Source organism: Magnolia sinica, chromosome 2 (genome assembly GCF_029962835.1).
Source record: "Magnolia sinica isolate HGM2019 chromosome 2, MsV1, whole genome shotgun sequence".
Taxonomy (NCBI): domain Eukaryota; kingdom Viridiplantae; phylum Streptophyta; class Magnoliopsida; order Magnoliales; family Magnoliaceae; genus Magnolia; species Magnolia sinica.
In genome coordinates this window covers 23,649,955-23,673,378 of record NC_080574.1, presented here as the reverse complement: position 1 = coordinate 23,673,378, position 23,424 = coordinate 23,649,955, and the positions used below count along the sequence as shown (strand labels likewise).

At 37.3% G+C, this 23,424-nt stretch overlaps 1 protein-coding gene across 2 annotated transcripts; it reads right to left on the bottom strand.

The window, feature by feature from the left end:
* Positions 1-5,175: 5,175 nt before the first annotated feature.
* On the bottom strand, positions 5,176-22,543 carry LOC131236671 (monooxygenase 1-like). 2 transcript variants are annotated; one of them, XM_058233992.1, is made up of 6 exons: positions 22,362-22,543; positions 10,377-10,523; positions 8,202-8,252; positions 7,832-8,000; positions 6,450-6,678; positions 5,176-6,241 (listed from the first exon to the last, which is right to left on the bottom strand). In XM_058233992.1, exons 1-6 carry the CDS (start codon positions 22,442-22,444, stop codon positions 5,712-5,714), a joined length of 1,209 nt encoding a protein of 402 aa, XP_058089975.1. In that variant the 5' UTR covers positions 22,445-22,543; the 3' UTR covers positions 5,176-5,711. The 2 variants fall into 2 exon arrangements, with proteins under 2 accessions (XP_058089975.1, XP_058089974.1); XM_058233991.1 differs by lacking the exon at positions 22,362-22,543 and adding an exon at positions 11,238-11,395.
* Positions 22,544-23,424: the final 881 nt, after the last annotated feature.

Below are 23,424 nucleotides of genomic sequence, written 5' to 3'. Positions count from 1 at the left end.
ACATATCATCAACATACAGACAAATAATAATTACACAGTTACCATTAACTTTAAAATATATAGTATTTGTCAGTTACATTATGCATGAAATTATGAGATAATATTTTGAATCAAACTTCTCATGCTACTGTTTAGGTGTTTGTTTTAACCCATACAAAGATTTAATTAATCTACAAACTTTATTCTCATTTCTTAGTAGAATAAACCATTTGGGTCATTCCATGTATACCTCCTCATTGAGGTCACCATTCAGGAAGGCGGTCTTTACATCCATATGGTGGATGTGAAGATAATGTATGGATGCTAGCATAAATAAAATCCTAATGGATGTTATCTTAGCCACTGGAGAATATGTGTCAAAATAATCCATCTATTTTTTTTATCTGGACCCCTTAGCTACTAATATAGCTTTAAAGGTTTGGATAGTCTCATCAGTATGATATTTCTTCATAAATTCCCACTTACATCCTATGAGCCTAAAACTTGGAGGTAAGTTCATTAGTTCCCATATTTAGTTTGACACTATAAATTCAATTTCATCATTAATATGACTTCCTTCCAAAAGGCTGAATCTCTAGAAGATATAGCCTTATTATATGCTTTAGGGTCATCTTCTATAGTCATTATTATAGGCATTTTTCTGATAACATTTTCTCTATCTTCTTCTATAAGATGAAAAAAGATACGTTGAGAGTCTATCTGATTAGCATCAAAACTCTTTTCTATTTTTACCATCTGACTCCTACGAGGTTTGCAAGTAAACTTTTGTGGAGTTATACTCACTAGTTCTCTATTAGGAGTTTGTACTTCAATATTCTTTAACTTTAAGGATAGTGAATTCTCAAATAACTAAACGTCTCTTAATTCTATTATAGTGTTAGACTCTAGGTCTAGGAGTCTATAAGTTTTGTTATTTTGTGTATACCCTACGAAAGTACACTTTATAAGTCCGGGTCTTAACTTGGTTTTTTTGGGATCAAGAGTCCTGTAATAAGTAAGACACCCCCACACTTTAAGATATTGTAAGTTAGATTTTCTTCATTTTCATATCTTATATGGTGATGTTTTAGGTTTCTTAGAAGGAATTCTATTTAGAATGTGACACGCTGCAAGCAGTGCCTCACCCCATAGATTCAATGGTAACTTTGCTTGTATTAGCATTGAGTTTATTAGCATTGAGTTGATAATATCTACTAACGTCATATTCTTCCTTTCTACTATATCATTTTGTTGCAGTGTATATGATGCAATAGATTGGTGTATTAATCCATGTTCTTCACAGAAGTTGGAGAATTCATTTGAAAAGTATTATCCCCCTTTATCACTATAGAGAAATTTTATTTTATTATTTATTTAATTTTTTACTTCTACTTTATATAGTTTAAACATGTTTAGTATTTCATTTTTACTCTTTAATAAATATACATACATATATCTAGAGCAATCATCAATAACTGTTATAAAATACGTTATACCTTCATATGTAAGAATGTCGTTCAACTCATAAATATCATTATGCACAAGATCCAATATTTGAGATGATCTCTCGACACTAGGAAACTATTTCTTTGTTATTTTAGATCTTATGCATACTTACGAAAATTCGACTTTTAGCGACGAAAATTTTCATTGCTAAAAGTAAGATTTCTTGTAGTGACTATACCTTATATGTGTTAATCTTCCATGTCATAGTCCAACAGATTCAACCATATACGCAGAAGTACTACTTTCATTCAATGAAAGCTTTATCATATCATTACAAGCATATCCCTTTCCGACAAAATTCTTATTCACTGACAAAATCAGTTTACTTGACTCATACACCACTTGTATTCTAAGTTTTCCAAGAAGATTCCCAGAAACTAAGTTTCGCCTCTTGTTAGGGACGTACAACACATTTTTCAAGATCGCCTTCTTTCTATAAGTAAACACTAATTCCACAGTTCCTTTGTTAATGACCTTCGATCGGACTTCATTACCCATTAAGACTTCTTGACCATTAGTCACATCTTCATAAGTGTTGCAGGCTGATTTGTCGTAGCAAACATGTATTGTACCTGCAATATCGTACCATTAACCAGAAACTTTTCCTTAGTGTTAACTTCAGTGATCATTGCCACTATATCGCCCTCTACCGCACTTGCTTCTTTCTTGCATTTGTGATGTTGGCAAACTCGAGCATAATGCTCGATTTTTCCACAGACATGGCAATAACCTTTGAACTTTTCATTCTTCTTTTTTGTTTTCTTGAATTTTCCTTTATTGAGTTTTAGGGAATCGTTCTTCTTAGAATTCTTGTTATTGGTGTTTTCTACTGCATTTACTTTTGACGAGGAAATCCCATTTTCAGCAGTTTTATCACAGTTGCGGTATTCTTCCTCAATTCACATTTGTTAAGTTCAGAATCATAATTTTTTTGAACTTCTTAATTTTTCTTTTCAAAATGTCATTTTTTATTTAAAATCTCAATTTTTTAATCTTTTTTTTTTTTTTTACACACACACACTCACGCCGTAGTGCGATTTCACCGCCTATGGGTACTCGAACCCTTGACCAAGTGTTGAAACTCTTGAGAGTCTACCACTGGAGCAAGAATAAGGCCCCAATTTTTTAATCTCGTTTTTTTTTTGAAAATTTCTATTGTTTTGAACTTCTCCATTTTCTTTTTCAAAATGTTTTTTTTTTCAAACTTGTTGATTCTTTATTCAAATTCTATTTTTTAAAATCTCATTTTTGTTATCGAACTTTTCAATTTTTTTCAAAATACAAAATCTCATTTTCTTTTCCAAAATTGTTTTTTTTTTTTTCAAAGTTGTCAATTTATTCAAACTAATTTTTTCCAAGATGTCAATTTTTTTTTTTTCAAAATCATATTTTTTTTCAACTTCTCAATTCTTTTTTCGAAGGTCAATTTTTTTTCCATCATTTTTTTTTTCAACAACTCAATTATTTTTAAATATCAATTCTTTTCAAAATCTCAATTTTTCTCTAACATTGTTTTATTTATTTATTTATTTTCATACTTTTGAAGTTTGTTTTTCATAATCACAATTTATTTTTTTTAACTTTTCAAAAATATCGATTTCTACTAAAATCTAATTTTTTGAAATTATCAACTTTATCCAAACATCACAATTTTTTAAAAAATGTCAATTTTTTCTTTTTGCAAAATCCCAATTTTTATTGAATCAAAATTCTTTGCAAAATCTCAATTTTTCTCAAACATTGTTTATTTTTCTTAAACTTCTCAACATTTTTTTTATTATTATAATTTTATTTTTTTTTTAACTTCAGAATTTTCTTTTTCAAGATCATATTTTTTGTCAAAATTTTAATTTATTTTTAATCACAATTTCTTTTCAAATATACTTCCTTTTTTTTTTTTAATCTTCATTTTATTTTAAATCTCCCTTTCTTTTTTTTTTTTTTAAAGAAATTATAAATTATAAGATTTTTCATGCGATATTGCCATGCATTTAAAAACCAATTTTCATGCAAAAATAAACATAATTTCCACTCAATTGATACAAAAAAAAAAATAAATTAAATAAATAAATAGTAGAAAAAAAATTGATGCATTCAATCAATTCATTAAAAAAAATTATATTGAAGTTTAGGACAAAAGTTACTAACTCTATTAAAAATCACTTCTTCCATTAGAATAAAGTACAACATTCCATCAAATTCTACAAATAATAATAATAATATTGAGGTTTGGGCAAGACTTAAGAACTTTGGCAAGATTACAATGAACCGTGATTCGTCGCACAATTCTGAAAAGTTCGTCGGTAAATGTTAATGTGGGAAGTTGGGCATAATTTTTCGACGGACTTGATTTGTTAAAGAAAAAATATTTTGGAACGGATGTAATCCGTCGTAAATTTTGTGACGTATTGAATCCGCCACAAAATAACAATTTACGACATTCCATCATAAAAATCCCGCCCAAATATTTTGTCTGGGTGGGACCATGAATTAGCGATGGAATTTTTCTAATTTTTACGATAGATAGTTTGTCGTAAAATTTGTCAACGGACAGGATCCATCATTAAACCAAGATTTTTTGCGACGAACAAGGCCCATCGTAAATCCAAGCATTTTTATGTCGTTTTTTCACTGTTTTGGCATAGCACAAGGTCACTCTCTCTCCCATAGACTACTTACTTATTGTAACATCATATCTAGTCTATGTGATTAAACTTACTTTGGCTTGGAAGTCTTAATGTTAAATTACCTTCTTAACATTAATTGGTAAATTGATTAAGGTAGGCAATTGTGTATTTAATAGTAGAAACTCGTAAATGACTTAGCCATAACTCTATAGCTCCGCCAAGCTCCTGCACGCGTTGTGGTAGATTATATCCCGCCGCACAATTTAATTTAAAACATTTGCATTTCCAACTTTCTCAACTATAATAAACTCCAAAGCATTAATGAAGAAAATCACACTAGTTCTATTCCAATATACTACTGATTTTGCAATGACACAAGTTCTCTACCAACATGCTAGTTAATTTTTTTTTCTTTATAATTCAAAAATTAAATTTATAACCAATTAACTAAGGTTCTTAAGTGTACCAACATTTAGGGTCATTACATATGGAATATGGATGTAGAAGGATTGTGTATTGCTTATATCTATTGCCTAGTATTCATGACAGAAAGTTCAAGTTTAATTAAATGTAGGTTGACTTGATCAAAGAACTTGTGTAGCTAGGCAAGTTAAATTATAGTTGTTACTTGCGAATGAAGTTCCATAACCCAATGGCAGTTAATTTTGTTTGCGGGATGCTGCATTGCAGAATTCACAGTGATAGTTCTACTCTGGCCCATTTGCCAATTAGCTGCCGGCTGCTTTAGTTACTGAGCCTGTTGAGGCAGCTTTTATGCTAGCCTGTTTGAGGATGCTATGATGTTTTTGCTGACATGCTCCCATTGTATTTTGGTGCAGTTGGGGTTTTGATGTGCGTGCCTTTCTTAGATGGTTGGATTTAAAATATGTCATGTCTCTGTTTTTATTGAGTGTATTTTTTATTTACTAGTGCTGAATGATGGAACTATACCAAAGGTGAGGTTCTCATTTTTCTTCTTTTTTAATTTTTGTGATGCTCACTTGAATAAAAATACAATCATTGTTATCATTTCAACATAGGTAGTGTGCTCCCACCATTCTGAAAAAAAAATTAAAAAAAAATAATTGAAGCAACCTATGAAAATTGCTGGAAAGATCAAGCTAGAAGTTTATCAACAGATGAGTAGTCTAGAAAGTCACTGAATAAAACACACTAATATGAATGCTAGACAAAACATATCCTCCAACATTGCCTTCGACACATTCCTTCTAGACCAGGAAACCTATGAAGATGGTAGTAGAAGAACATAGATACGATGAAGAGAAATGCAATGTCTACCATAGGAGCAGGACATATGACAGTGTGGTGTGCATGTGATCCAGGACATTAATTAGGTGGGTCCCACTGTGTATATGCCATGGAAAAAAGAAAGACTCGGGTGCTCATCAGGTGTGCTACGCTTGTATAGAGAATAAAGACCGTTTCTCAAAGTTTTTCAGTCACCCATTGTGTGTCCCACCAAATGAGCGAACCTGCCTGATTTTCTGGTGCACGTGTGCCGCCACACTGGAAAATCCTACTGGCATGAGTAGCACTCTACTACGAAAGCAAGGCTTATTGTATTGGAACCCCAGGATTTCAGAGGCGGCCACAGTCATATTGAGCATGGCTGAATGAGCCACGAAATAAAATCCGTAACACAAGGAAAATCAATCGAGTCACAAACATGGATGAGGTTGCCACCAAAATTCCAGTAAGGTATGTCTGCAATGACAATCTTGCCACCCTCATCCTTCTTTCTTCCACGTATTCATCAAGTGCCTTTCCAACTTTATTAACTAGCTGCCTCCCATCATAATCTCCATTGGGCCTCATGCACAGTTCTTTCGCCAAGCATCTTGCAAGCACAATCGCATCTTCTAGGCCAGCTGCACCACCTTGCCCGAGGAACGGGCCCATCACGTGCATGGCATCCCCTGCCACGGTCGCTGTTCCTCTTCGGAAGTTTCCTAGTAATAGATCCCATGGTGCTCTGTAACTTATCTTGGTGAACGTTAAGGCAGAGTCGTCACTCTTCTCCACCATTTCCGTTAATTCTTGTGGGTATCCCTCCATTTCTTTCAGTGCTTCTTGTCTGATGAGCTCGGGCTTTCCTAAGATTTCAGAATCTGTACACATGTATGAGGACAGCGTGCTTGTCAATGGGTCTCATCAATTAAAAAAAAAAAAAAAAAAACTTTCATTTTCACCATGACACGCGAGAAGAGAAAGCATGCCTTGGTTGGATGAGTGGGTCCCATCACATGGATTTAGCCTCTTTAATTAGTTGATTATTTAATTCTACAGGTTGGCTAGAATTAGAAGTAGAGATATTACCTCCAGGAAGCCGTGGCCGAGCAACAAACCAATAGACGCTTTTGTGGTCGACAGGAATTCTCCCTACGAGAACAGATCCTTTCTTTATGCGGACGTAATCATTGCCAAATCCATGACCGTTTGGGTAATTTGCAAGACCCCTCAGTGCACCCGTAGGGGCATCTCTGGTGGGCTTTAGCTTGAGTGATTCCCCTACTATAGAGTTTACTCCGTCGCAGCCAATTAAAATCTACATTGCACCAATGAGAATGGGTGAGTATTTTCTTTTTTGGCTTTCTTCCAATGATTAAAATCATTTTGACCGTTTGAAATTGAATTACATGTTTTCTTAGTAATTGCAACTACCTCATCAAAACAGGAAGGCTGATCTTACATTTACAGTCACAAATGGGTGAATTTGGCCTGCCTTAAGGTGTGTGATTGGATAGGATCTTGAATTTTAAACCTGATGACTATTTGGAATGGACATGAACATGGATTAATCTAATGACCTTACAAGTTGAACTGACCTAGCTTCTTTTCTTTTGTTAAATACAGACACACCATGTGGGTATTCGAACCCATGAACTAGATGTTGAAATTTGCTCTGCCCACCACTGAGCCAAAGGTTGGAATCTAACTTGGCTCAGCTTGACTTATTTAACTTTAGTGGGTGTTTGGATGGTAGGCCCATCTCAAGGCCAATTCAGCTTTTTTCTGAGCTTGAACATAGGTCTTCAGCCCAACCAGGACTGACCCTTTCTAATAACCTCTTGCCTGTTGGAAGACACCAGCATCTGGGCCGCAAGTGGACTGGTTTCGTTGTTTCCTTTGTTTTATTTCGTCGATCTTGAGTAGGAGTCCCATGGTGCGAGATGGAAATAGGATAATTTCGTTCTTAAAAAAGAAAAAGGAGAATTCCTGCTCTAATGGACACCCGCATTCTGCCTTTGAATCATGGAAGGGACAACTTGGACCAGAGTGAGAGCCGGAAGGCCTACTAGGACAACTAGAGTGTAGTTGTCATGCTGTCTTAGGGTGAAAAGGGCTTCCTAGACAACCACAATGCAACCTCCATGCTGTCTCAGGGTAAAGAGATTACTTGGACAAATTAGTGTGCAGCTGCCATACAGTCTTACCGTAAAAGGGCTACTTAGACAACCAGAGTAATGCAGCCGCTGTGCTGGAATAGGGTGAAAAGGGCTATGACTTATTATGGGCTTTGGACAATCCATGCTACAACCGATTGAATCCTTAGTACTGATCGTGGGACATAACTTTCACTAGCATTCCCCATTTTCAAAATATTATTATTTAAAATTGGTAATATCAATTAAGAAGATAGATGTAACTGCATGAAAATACACAGGTAAAAGATTCGTTGTTGAGGATTGATGGATCACCTTAGCAATGGCCACATTCCCATCATGGAATTGAAGAGTGGAGTGTGAAGTTACTGGATCTGTTTTGACCTTGACGATGTGGCAGCCGAAGCGGACCGTTCCAGCCGGTAGGCCATCAAAAAGTGCTTGGAGGAGATCACTCCTCAACAAGTAGCGTCCCTCTTCTTTCCTGTCATGAATTACACACAAACTGCATCAGTCCAAACCGAAACAGTTACAATGTCGAGGTGAACAATCCCTTCTAGCACATCCACATAACAGGTAGTGCCTGTTTTCAATCAAGAGTGCTTCGCTTTGATCGATCTCGACTGTTGGATAGGTGGGCCCCCTCCACATAACTATGGAACAAGTGATAGACTGAGAATTTTACCCTAGCCGTGCTTCTCGTGTCTGCCCGTTGTCGAGGAAAACCTCTCTTAACCTGAAAATAATTCAAGCAATAAATATATCATAAAAAGTTAATTGGTGCGTGATCCTGACCATACAATTGGTGGACCTTTTCCATCTAATGTTGGCTGTCGAGAATGTACTTTCTACTGTACATTTTTGTTGTCCTTCCACCAGAGCAAATACGAAGTGGGACTCACCCAATGGCAGTCTGGATCATGGACTGTTGCATCATAGGTCCACTTTTCCCGGGAGGTAAGGGTAAGCTTAACTCCATGAGAAAAAATAATGGATAATTGTAAACACCTGATCCTCTCGGGTTAGGGGGAGTGTTTGTTTTTCTTCCTAATTGATAATGGCGTAAGTCTTACTGGCACTTGGAACAGAGTTCATAGCTAAAATTTGACTACGAATGTGTGAATAGGACTCGACCCCATGAAAATTCTTGAGTTCTTTGAAAGTGCCACAGAAACATTTCGGAATGATATGTATATCTGAGAGTGTTGTAACATCACAAGAGGCAATGGATGTTGTCTAATGGTACGTATATACGGCTCTTTGGAGATGAAAATTTTGAGAGTAGTCGCTTTACAAGAAGCATTCCTCTAGGTCCAATCATATTTCTCATGTGATAGACTGAGTGAAGATAACCTCGTTTCACCGCTGGGTCTCTGTATCGATTCCCTAGTGAGGGTGGCCAACACTGTGGTGTGTACTAACAAGCTAACCTTTAAAAAACAAAAACAAAAAAGGTCCAATCATATTTCACCGCGAGTTCCAGGATACATACGTTGGATGTTATGAACAGCCTGTGGGCTCTTTAAGTTTCGAGTTTCATTACTTATTAAAGAAAAAATAAATGTATATGGGGATGAAATTTATGAGGAATCTACATTTTACAAAATAATGCCTCCATGATTAGATATTATATGGAGGTACGTTTTGAGGGATGAAATTACATAAACATATCCATTTAATTTATTTCTTTAAAAAGTGGTGAAACTCAAGACCCAGGGAGCCCATGTAGTATACGAATAACATGTAACTTCTTAAGAGTATATGCCACACCATGGTAATAACGTGATCAAAACATGAACAATCATATCACTAGATGGGCTACACTTTAATTGAATATTTTGAATAGGTACATTATTTTTAGCAATTGCCTCACTTGACGATTGAATTCATCATATTTTTAGTTTGTCTAATAATATTGCTAGTGTGCATCTGTAGAGTTGGATGTGAAAGAAATACCTCGTGAGTGCAACAACTTTTGATTTTCCCCCTTGTTATTATGAGAAAGTAAAGGTGGGCAGTAATTTCTCTTCCACCACTGGAGGCACTATCCAGTAAAATTTATTGTGGTAAACATCTCTAGTACATCTTGGATTGCCAACTTCTTGTCGTGATGTCTTGATACAAATCGGATTGTATCCTCGGTGGGTAAAGGGCCCACTATAAACGTATGTGGCTTATCCACGCTGTCCATCTGTTTTTTCCATTCATTTTATAGGTTGAGCTTAAAATGGAAGCACATCCAAAGTCTCTCTAGTGTGAATTGAACACCTACCATTGATATCTTAACAGGGCCCCAAAGGCTTTGGATCAAGCTGATATTTGTGTTTTCGCTTTATGCAGGTCTAACTTATAAACAGGTTGGATGACAAATAAAGATAACTGTGGGCTATTAGTAAGGTTTTCACGGTGGACATCATTATCCCCCTATTTCCTGTGATGGGGTCTACTTGAGCTTTGGATATGCTTCAAATTTAAGGTCAACGTTTGGAATGAGCTGAAAAACATATGAACGGCGTGGATAAGCCACATATATTCATGGTGGGCCCCACAGAGTTTACCCAGTACTTAATTTCAACGTAAGGTTATGGTTCGAGTATGAAATCACAATGCGTGGGTTTGTGCGAGGGGTGTGAGTGTGTGCGTGTGTAAAAAATAAAAAATAAAAAATTGAAAGTTCCAACAGCCTAACGTGCATGAGCCATGGCAGTATGAAATGGCACATTTTTCGGTGGCTAGTCCTTGTCTTCACCAGCTCCGAAAGGCTGCCATGGCATGCTTGCCATACACGTTGTCACAAAATAGCACGCACCATTTGGAATCTAACTACGTGGACTGCACATGCGAAAGCAAAGAAGCATACGCTTGTAAACGAACAGCTTTTTCTCGAAGAGCGGGCCCCACGCCCAGCTGATCAAGTGCGCGCCAGCCGTTTGTTTGGATGCCGATTGCAGCTCCCGTGGCCCGCAGACTCTCAGCTTTTTCCAGAACTACACTACCAATACCCTTCCTGTACAACGTTCAAAACAAGACAACATTCAAAAAAAAAAAATCAATCACAGTGTGATAGACACGGATAGTAAGTCGAATCATATTCTCACACAAGTGACAATATGGCACGCGCGCAACTATGATCCGGGTTGTTCATTCCCTGTACTATTTAAATAAAAAAATCACCCTTGGGTATTCTAGCTACCGTTCAAATGACCACTCAGGAGTAGCACTGGGCAGCTAGGAGAAGAGTAAAAACCATTGGTCAAGATTGTTTGGACAAAAGTCCTAAAAATGAAGAAGACTTGGACCATGTGACCAGTACATTTTTAGCCTATGGTCCATCCACTTGGGCCCACCTGAGTCATAAATTAACCTATTTGATAGCTGAAGTGGATGTCATCAGCGCATCATGGTGAGCCACAAGAACCCTTGCACCAAAATTTTGATAGAAAGGTTATCTTAATCCGGCCATGGCCTAAAAATCAGGTCCATCCATGATTCAAGTGTATGATAGGATACAGTTGAAAAAAAACATTCATAGTTGTTTGGAAATGGGAGCAGATGGATCATGTGCTTGTGTTGGCATATGCACATCATGATGGCCCCATATGCAACCAACGGTGAACTTTCCCTGAAAGTCATATGGCCCACCAGTGTTTTGGATGGGATGGACTGTCAACACACACATACGTGTGTTTACATACATATACACATAGAGCGAGAAGAATACTTGTGAAGGGCAAGGGCCGTAGCAAGGCCGACGATACCGGCGCCGATGATTACGATGCCACTGTCTTGGGAAGATAAAGTACTCATCTCTCTTTCTTTCTCTCTATCTCTCTCTCTGGTAGAAGAGAACCTACTTGGATTTGAATATCATGCAGTCTCTTATAGACCGTGCATCGATGGTCCTGTAATATAAAAGTGCAACTTGTATACGATAGTCCTGTGATACAAGTGGTGTGATATAGGTGGTGGGAGAGTTATTCTGGCGAGCATCATGCTTATGGGCTAGTACTTCAATATTATACAAATGGAGTGGTGTGCCACACACCACCGACTTCTGTGGTGTGTTGACATCACTAAGTTCTATGGGCCCACCATTTTGTGTGCTATACCTAAACCGTCCATCCATTTGGTCATGTCATTTCAAGGCTTGAGCTAGAAAATGAGGCAGATCTAAAGCTAAGTGTATCACATCACATAAAGCAGTTGGAATTGATAGTCTACCATTGAAAACTTCCCAGAGTCATAGAAGTTTTGAATCAATGTGATATTTGTTTTTTACCCTTAATCCAGGCCTGTGTAACCTTATGAAAGGGTTGATGGCAAATAAACATCACTGTGGACCTTACGAAGGTTTCAACAGTGGAAATCATTATTTCCACTATTTTCTGTGGTGTGGTCCACTTCAGCTTTGGATCCGCCTCGTTTTTGGGTTAGTTCCTTGAAATGATTTAAATGATCTTGCAAAATGGATGGACGGTGTGGATATAATGCATATATCATGGTGGGGCCACAGAACTTGGTGACATCAACACACAAGGGAAGTCTGTGGTGTGGCACACCACGCAACCTGCTTCAGTCGGAGGGTACTCATCGATTGAAATCATTCGGCGACCACACCAATGGTAATCATACGCCCACCTTCTGGACCCCTTCCTAGATTTAAAGACCCTAACCGGTTCCATCAGAGGCCCACAAATAGCAGTTTAGAAATTTTACAGCAACCGTCAGTAAAAGCCGAGGTTGTACTTCTGGAAGGAGTTTCGTGGCATCACCAATCCACATTGGCCATCAGGATAACGGTTTGGATCTTTAAATCAAGGCTGAATTTTATGGAATGGGCTTATCTAGGCTGTTGGGTTGGTAGGCATTTACTGGAAATGAAAAGGAGTTCTCCCGTCCACCCGGTTGGACCGCAAGTTACAGTCCACCCAGTAGATAACTTCCAACATTTCAATGCTATGCGATATCCACCCTCATTCGATAGGTTGGGCTCACGTAAGAATGATCTTGTGAAGAAATCAGCCACATACACTCACTGAGTGGTGCACACACGGTTATATATTTTTTCTGCGGTGTTGCTTCCTCTATCAGTAGTTTGGGCTCACTTTTGCATTAGGTGATCCTCAAGGTGGGGCTAACTTATTGGAAGGTTTGGATGTTGCATGTTGGGAGATATCCAATGGGTGGACCGTCCTAATTAACCTGCGGTTTAATGGGCTGGGACCTTTCATGTTCATAAACTTATTGGAATGTCTATGATCATTTTGGATACGTTGATGGCACTAATTTGTTTTCTTCTAATGATAGTTTTTTTTTTTTTTTTTCAAGAAAAATAAATAAATCATAAGCTTTTATGATGATTATCTTGGGTTTATCATTATTTCTTGTATGCCTTCATCTCTAATGCCCATGATCCTTGTTAATGCTGTTTATGATTCATGTTCAAGTCCTCATCTTGGGATGTATACGGTGTCAAGGATTGGATTCCAATCCTGCCATCACAGTGAACTGAATCATGAAGTTACTTTAGATATTCGAACAAAAGTTTATGAACATGAAAGAGACTCCCGATAAGATCTCGACTGGGATATTTCAAATGATGGAATCGATGACTACTGTTCACTTTAAACGACAAGGTTGATTACCGTAAGGGGTCATGTGGCACCATATGGATTTGAGGGGATTTTAAATCTCCTTGGTCGTTTGGTGCCATAAAGTAAGAGGGGTTTCAAATCCGGGGTTTTTTTTAGGGGGTTTGAAATCCACAGTGAGAACATGGATTACATTTAAAATACTTATCAGAGTTGCATATGTAATATGTGTGTCACTAGACTATTAAACTATTGGGCACATAGCCCACTAATGATATCCCAAAGCAACTAGATTATCAAATGCATCACTATAATTACTTTAATATGATTATCAGCACCGTCCAAACATTATCCGTTTAAATCAACGGTTAAAAATTGTTGGTTAGTCACTTGGACGTGATCTTGTGCTTGTGACCCATCCGAGACTTGGAATTTCATCATCTTCAGGCAAAGTTTATATTTCAGCGGGCTTATTATTGTGTCAAACATTATATACTTTTACTAATTAGAGATATTAAAGTTGATTAAGTAATTAAATTCAAACCCTTGTAAATATATCATTCATGACTATTTTTGGATTAAAGTTGATTCCCAATCCAGGGTGCCAAACACAGTTGGAGGATTTCAAATCCAGGGGGTTCCAAATCCACGCTCTTAAACGGGCCCTAAGAGTAAGGATCATTTGATGGGACCACACTCATATGAGATGATGGTGGTTGGAGTTACTGTAAATCATAATTTAGAATTGCAAAGGACTATGCTATGCATTGAATATGAAGATCAAATAAATTAAACAAATGATGTACCTGATTGGAAAGGCATCGTTGTAGGCTTGATGTTGTAATCTTCCACACTTTATACCCTTTAGAGAAGCATTGGGATGGGAATAGAAGCTTTAGTCATGAAGGCTTGGGGACCTAGCCTTTGCTTTTACAGTTTAGAGAGTTGAGGAGGTAAAACCCCATCGAAATGTTTCTCCCTTAGGCTCCACGTGAATTTAACAATCCCAAATTAACTAAAACATTGCGCGTGTGACACAGTTGTAGAGCACCATCCCTACACGGTTTTAGATGAATCACAACTTTGCAGGGTCCATTGTATGCCCAATCACATTATTAAATCCTTAAGAAGATCCAGACCGTTGATCAATAAGGCCCACCTTATAGAATTCTTACATTCCTCCACTTAGGCCATATTGATCATTGTCAAGGTTTAATTTTGAATATATATATATATATATATATATATATATATATATATATATGTATATATATATGTATATATATATATATATATTATATATATTATATATATATACATAAGCGTAGTGAGACTACGCACGATTAGAAAATACCACAAGTCTTAATGATATAGATCAGGAACTAAGAAGTGTACTGTAAGGATTGCACAATTAAAGTGATTATATGTGCCTATCCTTAAGAGGTCAATGAGCTTTCACATGTCTCCAATGAAATATTACTTTAATTCCACTAATTTAATATAAATTATACACGTATGAAAAGAAGCAGAAATTAACATTATATCAAAATCATCAAAACTTTATGAATGAGATCTTTTCAATGTTTGTGAAAAATAAGATACACTAAACTCCCACTAGCTGAATACATCTTTGTGGTCAATGACTCTCATGAATATTACATGCTCCTGAAATGACGTGATGAGGAGCCTTTTAATGAGCGGATTCGCAATCATTTACTTAGTGCCGATGAACTCCACAGACAATAGATAATTTTGAATTCTTTCATTCACAATGAGATACTTAATGCGATATGCTTTGACCTTAATGAATGCGTGTTGTTACTAGACAAGGAAAACGCATTAGAGTTATCATAAAAGATTCTCAATGGTTTCAGGATATGATCCAATACCCGCAAACTTGAGAAGAAACGTTGTAACCACATTGCCTGATTTGATGCTTCATAAAAAGTAATGAACTTAGCTTCCATTGTGGATGAAGTTGTCATCTACTGTTTCACGCTTTTTTAAGACACAACCCCACCAACTATTATGAAGATGTAGCCTAAGGTGGACTTCTTTATATCAACGCAATCATCATAATCTGCATCTAAGTATCCAATCAACTTTAAATGGTCAAATATTCTATATGTGAGTTTAAGTCCTTTGTTATTTAGATGTAGCACAACACTTTCTTTACAGTTATCCAATGTTGCATTCCTGGATTAGAGAAATACATGTCCAATATTCCAACTGCGAAGGCAATATCCGTTCGTGAGGAGATTTGAGCATACATGATGCTCCCTACTACTGACGCGTACGGAAAATCATTCATTCGATTTTTTTTTCCAAATCATTCTTAGGACATTGAAGCTAACCAAATTTATTACCCTTTACAATGGGTGATTGTCAAGGAGCACAGTTTTGTACGTTATACCTTTTGAGTACCCTATCAATATAGGCCCTTTGTGACAGGTTAAGCAGTCTGCGTGATCTGTCATGGCGTATTTCAATACCAACGACAGAAAAAGCGACACCAAAATCATTCATCTCAAACTTTAAGATAAGAATTTCTTGGTATCGCTCAACATCCTAATGTCACTGTTAACCAAAAAAATGTCATCAACATACAAAACCAACATGATAAACTTGCTCCCATTGATATTGACATAGATACACTCATCCGTAATATTTTCTACAAAACAATATGAGGAAATCACTTCATGAAACTTCAGATACTACTATCATTATGCATGTTTCAACCCATAATTGGATTTCTTGAGTTTACAAATCATATGTTCTGAGCCATTGGTAACAAAACCTTTAGGTTGCAACATATATACGTTCTCGTTTAAATCTTCATTGAGAAATGCAATCTTTATATCCATCTAATGTAGCTCCAAATCCATATAAGCCACGAGAACCATTATGATCCTGAAGGATTCTTTCTTATATACTGGTGAGAAAATCTCCTTAAATTAATGCATTTACATTTTTTCAAAACCAAAATCATTAGAAACAAGCCTGTCTTTATATCTTTCAACATTACCCTTGGAGTACCGTTTGGTTTTAAATACCTATTTACAACCGATAGACTTTATTCCTTTATATAACTCAACAAGATCTCATATTTTATTGTCATTTATGGATTTCAATTCATCCTTCATGTCATCAATCTATCGAGAAGGTTTAGCACTCGTGCTCCTGTAATTATACGATGTAATCATTTCAAATCATAAGCCTATTCTCTTTTTCAAATCTTCTAAATGGCTCACCTCTTGAGTGTAATTTTGATTTCCTTCCTCAATGGGTTATACGAGAGGTTCGTTGTAGTGATCTGCAATGACTACCTGTTCAACTACAATATTCATACCCACATGGTCTGGAATGACTGCGATAGAAATTAATCATTTCTTCCTCGAATACAAAATTATTAATGTCCATGCTCTCACTATTTTTAATATTCTTAATAAATCTAACATTCTCAGTCTCAATAATCCTAATGAAGTGGGAAGGATAGTAGAATCGATAACATTTTAACATTTTTAAGTATCATATAAAGAAACAACTTATACTTCTGAAATCGAGCTTTCTTTCATGCTGGTTATAAACTTTGGCCTTAGTACGACATCCCCAAATATGTAGATATCAGAGACTTGTCTTTCTTTATTCCACAACTCAAAAAGGATTTTACTTACAACCTTCCTAGGGACCCTATTAAGAATATAAACTGCAATTTTGATCGCATCAACCCACAAAAATTTTAGCAATATCAAATTATTTATCATGCTATGCACCATATCCATAAGTGTGGGATTGCATCTTTCAACAATACCATTCTGCTCTAGAGTCCAAGGCATGGTATATCGGGCGACAATGGCACAATCTTATAAGTGTTTAGCGAATGGTCTTGGATTGTGACTTGATTCGGCATATCTGCCATAATATTCACCATCATAGTCAGGCTTGACGACTTTAATCTTCATATCGAGTTGATTTTCAACTTTAGCTTTATAGATTTTAAAAGTATTTAGGTTATCTGATTTTTCATTTATAAGATAAAGGTACCCAAAACGAGAGCAATCATATATAAAAGTGATAAAATATTTATGCTCACTCTAAGATGTTGTAAGGAATGGCCCACAAATGTCCGTGTATATCACTTATAAGATTCACACACTTCTTGCTACACTTTTCTTTCTGTGTGACCTTGTCAACCAGTTGGATGGCCAATAAACATTTTGGCGAGCCCTAGGAATTTTTTAATGGCGGGGACTCGATCACTAGTGTGTTCCTGCAGTGTGGTCCACCTAAGCTAGAAAAATAGACAAACACATGGATATACCACACATACATCAAGGTAGGACCCACAGTTAGGGCCACACTACATGTACATCAAGGTGGGACCCATGGTCGAGGCCACACCGGGTTGGGTGAGGCTAGGCCTCACCTAAATGTTTTTTTTCGTGGCCACTTTTTTTAAAAAGGTCTGAAAGGGTACCATGGCATGCTCATGCAATGCATGTTGGCACGGCATAGCACACACCATCTGGAACCTATCTATGTGGACTAGACAAGTGAAAGCAAGGAAGCCTATGCTCATAAACGAACATCTTTCTCTTAAAGAATGGGCCCCACACCTAGCTGATCGACTGCTTGCCAGCTGTTGGTTTGGATGCCGATTGCAGCTTCCGTGGCCTACAGAGAGTCAGCTCTTTCCAGAACGACACTACCAATACCCTTCTTGTCCAGTATTCAAATCAAGTAAAATAAGATCAAACACATTGCAATTACAATGGATGGCAAGTTGAATCAGACATGATTGCGTCCTACCCGGATGGACTCGGTCCTGCAGGGGTACTATGTGGCTCACCATGATGTATGTGTTTTATCCACATCAGCTATCAATTTTAATATATCATTTTAAGGCATGATCTCAAAAAGGTGGCAGATTCAAGGCTCAAGTGGGCCACACCACAGGAAGCAATAGTGATAATGGCACCACCGTTGAAACCTTCTTAGGACCCACGGTGATGTTTATTTTTCATCTAACTTGCAGAAAAGGTTACATAGACCTAGACGAGGAGAAAACACAAATACTAGCTTAATTAAAAACTTATGGTCCCTAAGAAGTTTTCAACGATAAGCATTCAATCTCCACTATTTCTGTGATGTGGCCCACTTGAGTTTTGGATCTGCCTAGTTTTTTAGGCTCATGCCTTGAAATGTTATGGCAAAATGAATAGACAGCGTGGATAAAACACACACACACACACAGAGGAATGCTCACTGCGCACCAGTTCTTGCTAGAACTCATGAGAACTTTTTGAGAACTCATCTCATGTGATATGAGTGCAAGATCTGAACCGTCCACGTGATGCAGCACCCCATGAAACATATAAAGGCCAGCTTTTACCCTGAACCAATACTTTGGAGGGCCATGGAAAAAGAGAGATGCAAATCAAGGAAACTGATTAATTTTTCTATGGCCCACCAAAGTTTTAAATTAGGGTAAAAGTTTGGCTTTGGGGGTTTCTTGGGGTGACGCATCACATGGATGGTTTAGATCTTGCACCAACCATATCATGGGAGATGAGTTCTCAAAAAGTTTTCATGAGTTCTAGTGAGAATCAGTGCGCACCAGAGCATTCCAATATGTGTGTGTGTGTGTGCTGTGTGGGCCCCACCGTGATGCGTGTCGAACATCAGCACTGTGCATTTGATGGGTCCCCTTTAAATTATGGGATATCCCAAAAATCAACCGTATACAGAACTCAGGTGGGCCATACCATCTAAAATCATGTGAAGACACGTCTAAAACATATAAAAGCACTTGGTGGGGCCCACCTAAAATTTGAATGCGTCTGAAACTTGGTCTGACCCCTCTAAGTGGGACACACATAATGGATGGGCTAGATTTGTGAACCACATCTCGGTAGGCCCAAGAATCGATTATAAATGTTTTAATGGGAGGATAACCCCTCTCAACTTTTGTATGTGGTATGGTCCATACAAGTCATGTATTGACTTGATTTTTAAGCCCTAGGCCCACCATGGAATGGTGCATCACATGCACGACCCATCAAATTAATGCACAGTGTTGATGTTCGATATGCATCACAATGGGGCCCAAACAGCTCAACCTCATGAGAACTTCCCATGAGGTCGAGCTGTGTGAGTCCCACTATGATGCATGTCAAACATCAACACCATCCATTTGATGGGTCCCCTTTAAATTATGGGATATCCCAAAAATTAGCCGTATATGGAACTCAGGTAGGCCATACCATCTAAAATCATGTGAAGACATACCTAAAACATATAAAAGCACTTGGTGGGTCCCACCTGAAATTTGGATGTGTCTTAAACTTGGTTTGACCCCTCATCCAAGTGGGACACACATAATGGATGGGCTGGATTTGTGAACCACATCTCGGTGAGCCCAAAACGTGATTATGAATGTTTTAATGGGGGGTAGCCCCTCTCAACTTCTGTACATGGTGTGGCCCACACAACTCACGAACTGACTTGATTTTTAAGCCCTGGGCCCACCATGGAATGGTGCATCTGACTAATGGGGTAGATGTTCAACACGCATCACGGTGGGGCCCACACAACTCGACCTCATGGGAAGTTCCCATGAGCTAGACCACATAGAACCTTTTCCCATATATATATGCGCTCACACATGAGCTTCTGCTCATGCAAATATGATGCAATGATCATTCAATCCAATCATATTCTCACAAGTAATAATGGGAAAATTAATTAAAATAGCCTCTAATTATGATGGCATAAATGTGCAACCTTATCATCTGAAGTTATTATTTATTTAGTCTTTTAGGCACTTTTTTATATTTTTGAAAGGCGAATACTCTTCTATCAGTCGTCCCCTCATATGCAATAGCTTTTGACGAATGTCGAGATAGCCTTTGAAAAATGGCAATGTGGGCTTCACTAAATCAATAATTGGAGCCACTCATCAGCCGATTTAATCCGTTCACTTTAATTGGATAATCGTAAACCCATGGTAGGATCCTTTTAAAAAATGAAGCTTTCTGTAGCCCACAACTACATTAATGTTGTGATTTAATTTCAAAATGTTTCCTCCGGTGTGGTCCATCCGTGATAAGTTTTGACCTCAAACTTGGATAGAGAGCATGAAATTAAAACTCCTTTCATGTAAATGGCTTGGATCTGTTACAAAAGGATCCAATGTGCCCACAGAATATGCAGAATAGGTTCAATATGTAGGTCCCTTGCGTGGGAAGGTCATTTAGCCTTTTCTTTCCCTTTTTTCTTCATTTTTTTCATGAGAGATGACCATTTGGCCATTAAGACCATTGTCACCTTCATGGGACCCACTATGGTCAGCTTCCAACCCCATTCCCTCCATTATGGCGAGCATCTGAGTGTTTTATTTTTTAGATTTTTCACCACTCTCTGACATGGAAGCTATGACAGTCAAAGGTTGATTTAAGTCAAGATAATAGTAGCTTTTGTGTGTGTGTCTGTGTGTGTGTGTGTGTGTGTGTGTGTTTTTGGCATCAATTATGTGAGTTAGCGAAAGGGGTGAGGGTGTGGTGGTTCCCTCTATAAATTTTTTTTTTTTTTTATGGGTATGAATAGTGAGAGTTTATGAAATGAATGAATTTTGTAATGGAAAAATATTGTAATAAATGAATTTTGAAATGGAAGAATGTTGTAATTGATTAATGTGATGAATGTTGAAATAAATAGATGTTATAATATATGAATGTTGTAGTGGAAGAATGTTGAAATAGATGAAGAGTCATAACTGCTATAACTCCCTTTAGATTGCAAATTCCAAAAAAACGATCATAACTTTCTTGTTACATGTCTGATTTGGATGAGCTTGTACTTATTTAAAATGTAATTTGATGAACCTTCAAATGGCTTTGGAATCACCTCATTTAGACATCATTTGATTGTCCAAAAGGGGGGCCTAAAATTATTATGGATCATTGATACTCATTGTATATCGTCGGTACTCATTATGGATCATCGGATTCACGAAAATGGTCATAACTCCCTCATTACATATCCAATTTGGGTGATTATATACTCATTGGAAATGTAATTTAATGAACTTTCAAATGACTTTAAAATCACCTTATTTAGACACCATTTGACTACCCAAAAGTAGACCCAAATTTACTTTGGATTGTTGATACTCACTGTGGATCATCATTGGTCTAACGAAAATGGTCATACTCTCTCGTTACATGTCCGATTTGGGTAATATTGTATTCATTGGAAAGGTAATTTGATGAACTTTTAAATAGCTTTGGAATCACCTTATTTAGATACAATATGATTGTCCAAAAGTAGGCACAAAGCTACTATAAATTTTTAATACTCACTATAAATCGTCGATACTTATTGTGGATTGTCAGTCCCATGAAAAATGTCATAACTCCTAGTTACATGTCTGATTTAGATGATCTTATACTCATTAGAAAGGTAATTTGATGAATTTTCAAATGAATTTGAAATAACCTCATTTGAAAACCATTTGATTGCCCAAAAGTAGGTCCAAAGTTACTATGAATTGTCGATACTCACTATGGATCGTCAGTCCCATTAAAAAATAATAACTTTTTAATTACACATTCAATTTGTGTCATCTTATATTCGTTGGAAAAGTAATTTGATAAACATTCAAATAGTTTTGAAATTACCTCATTTGGACACCATCTAGTTATTCAAAAGTACACCCAAAGTTATTGTGATCGTTGTGGTGTGGTCCATCATAGATTAGCCCCATTTTTCTCCCCAAATGAAGGAGGGCGCATTCAATGGTTGAAGTAGATGCCATCAACATCATGGTTGGGCCTAAAAGAACCCTTGCCTTGAAATTTGGATGCAAACTTACCCTCGTTTGGAGTGGGTGGCCTAAAATTAAGGTAAATCCATGACTCAAGTGCATGATAGGATACGATTGAGGTAAAACGCTCATAATTGCTTGGAAATGGGGGCAGATGTATCATATGCATGGTTTGGTATATGCACATCACGGTGGGTCCCATATGCAACCAATGGTGGACGTCCCCTGAACTGTTTCCTATCGTATGACCCACCAAAGTTTTGGATCAGACTGAATTTTAGACCTTGGGCCATCTGATGGATGGGTAGGATGCCATCATCTCATTACGGTGGGCCCCACACATGCACATAAAAAAAATCGCCGACCAATGGAAGCATTTCCTTATTTACACCCATATATACAAACACATGGAGAGCGAGAGAGTGAATACCTGTGAAGGGCAAGGGCGGTAGCAAGGCCAACGATCCCGGCACCGATTATCACGATGTCATTGTCTTCGGAAGATAAACTCATCTCTCTCAAGAATGTATTTCTCTCGAGACTCTCTGGGAAAACAGAATCAACTTTGGATTAGAACAAGAGAGTGGAGAGAGTTATTTAATACTCCCTCGGGCATTTTACTTATACGCTGGTACTCAAGATTATAAACCCTTGATATAAGAGCTATTTAATACTCTGGGAGCATATCATGGTTTATACGCAGGAACTACGAAATTGTACACATGTAACACATTAACTCAAGTTCAACCATCTAAATTAGGAACGCACTTTATCTGTAACTAATAAGTCACGGAATCCAGATTAGATTAGTTGAAGAATCTAATGTCTAATTCGTAGACGCTTGTTTTTTTTTTTTCAAAAAGAACGGTTAGATAAGGGAACTTACTGAGTGTGGAACAATTAATGAGTGGTTGTAGCTGATTTTTTCACAAGGTAATCCTTACAATGAGCCCTACCTATTGAATGGGCTGGATGCAGGACGCAATTTGAAAGATTGGAAGTTATTGGCTGGGTGGATCGTAAGTTTCAGTCCAACTGGTTAAACATGATACTCTTTTTCATTTCACGCTTCCAATGATGCTGACCAACCCCACTGTCCCGACTGTTGCTGTAAATTTTGTAAAGTGTCTGTTTGTGGGACTTTGATGGAACCAGTTAAGATCTTTAAATCTAGGAGAATTATAGGGCATTCCTCATCTATGCTGGTGCCCATCGGATGAATGGTCTGGATCGTTGAAACCTATCTCACATGTACGGAAAGGCCCACGTATTTTTTTTTATCGAGCTACAGTTTAGACTTTGTACCATCTTATGTTGCGAATTCTTACATGGGCCCAATCATAGTAGATCCGTGGGGGTTCCCATTATTGAGACATCCTGGAAGTCAGGAGAGATCCACCGCTGGTTGCATACAAGTCAATGACCATCCACTTCGCATATAAATTAAGTTGGCTTCTATCATAACCATCCATTTTCATATCAGTGGATGGGAT

Bases quoted from the DNA above. Each gene is read 5' to 3' on its own strand.
- LOC131236671 (XM_058233991.1), bottom strand. From the start codon at position 11,323: ATGAGTACTTTATCTTCCCAAGACAGTGGCATCGTAATCATCGGCGCC. The intron at 10,524-11,237 runs GTATTCTTCTCG...AACGTTGTACAG, and splicing joins ACGGCCCTTGCCCTTCACAA to GAAGGGTATTGGTAGTGTAG. The intron at 8,001-8,201 runs GTAAAATTCTCA...AATTCATGACAG, and splicing joins ACACGAGAAGCACGGCTAGG to GAAAGAAGAGGGACGCTACT.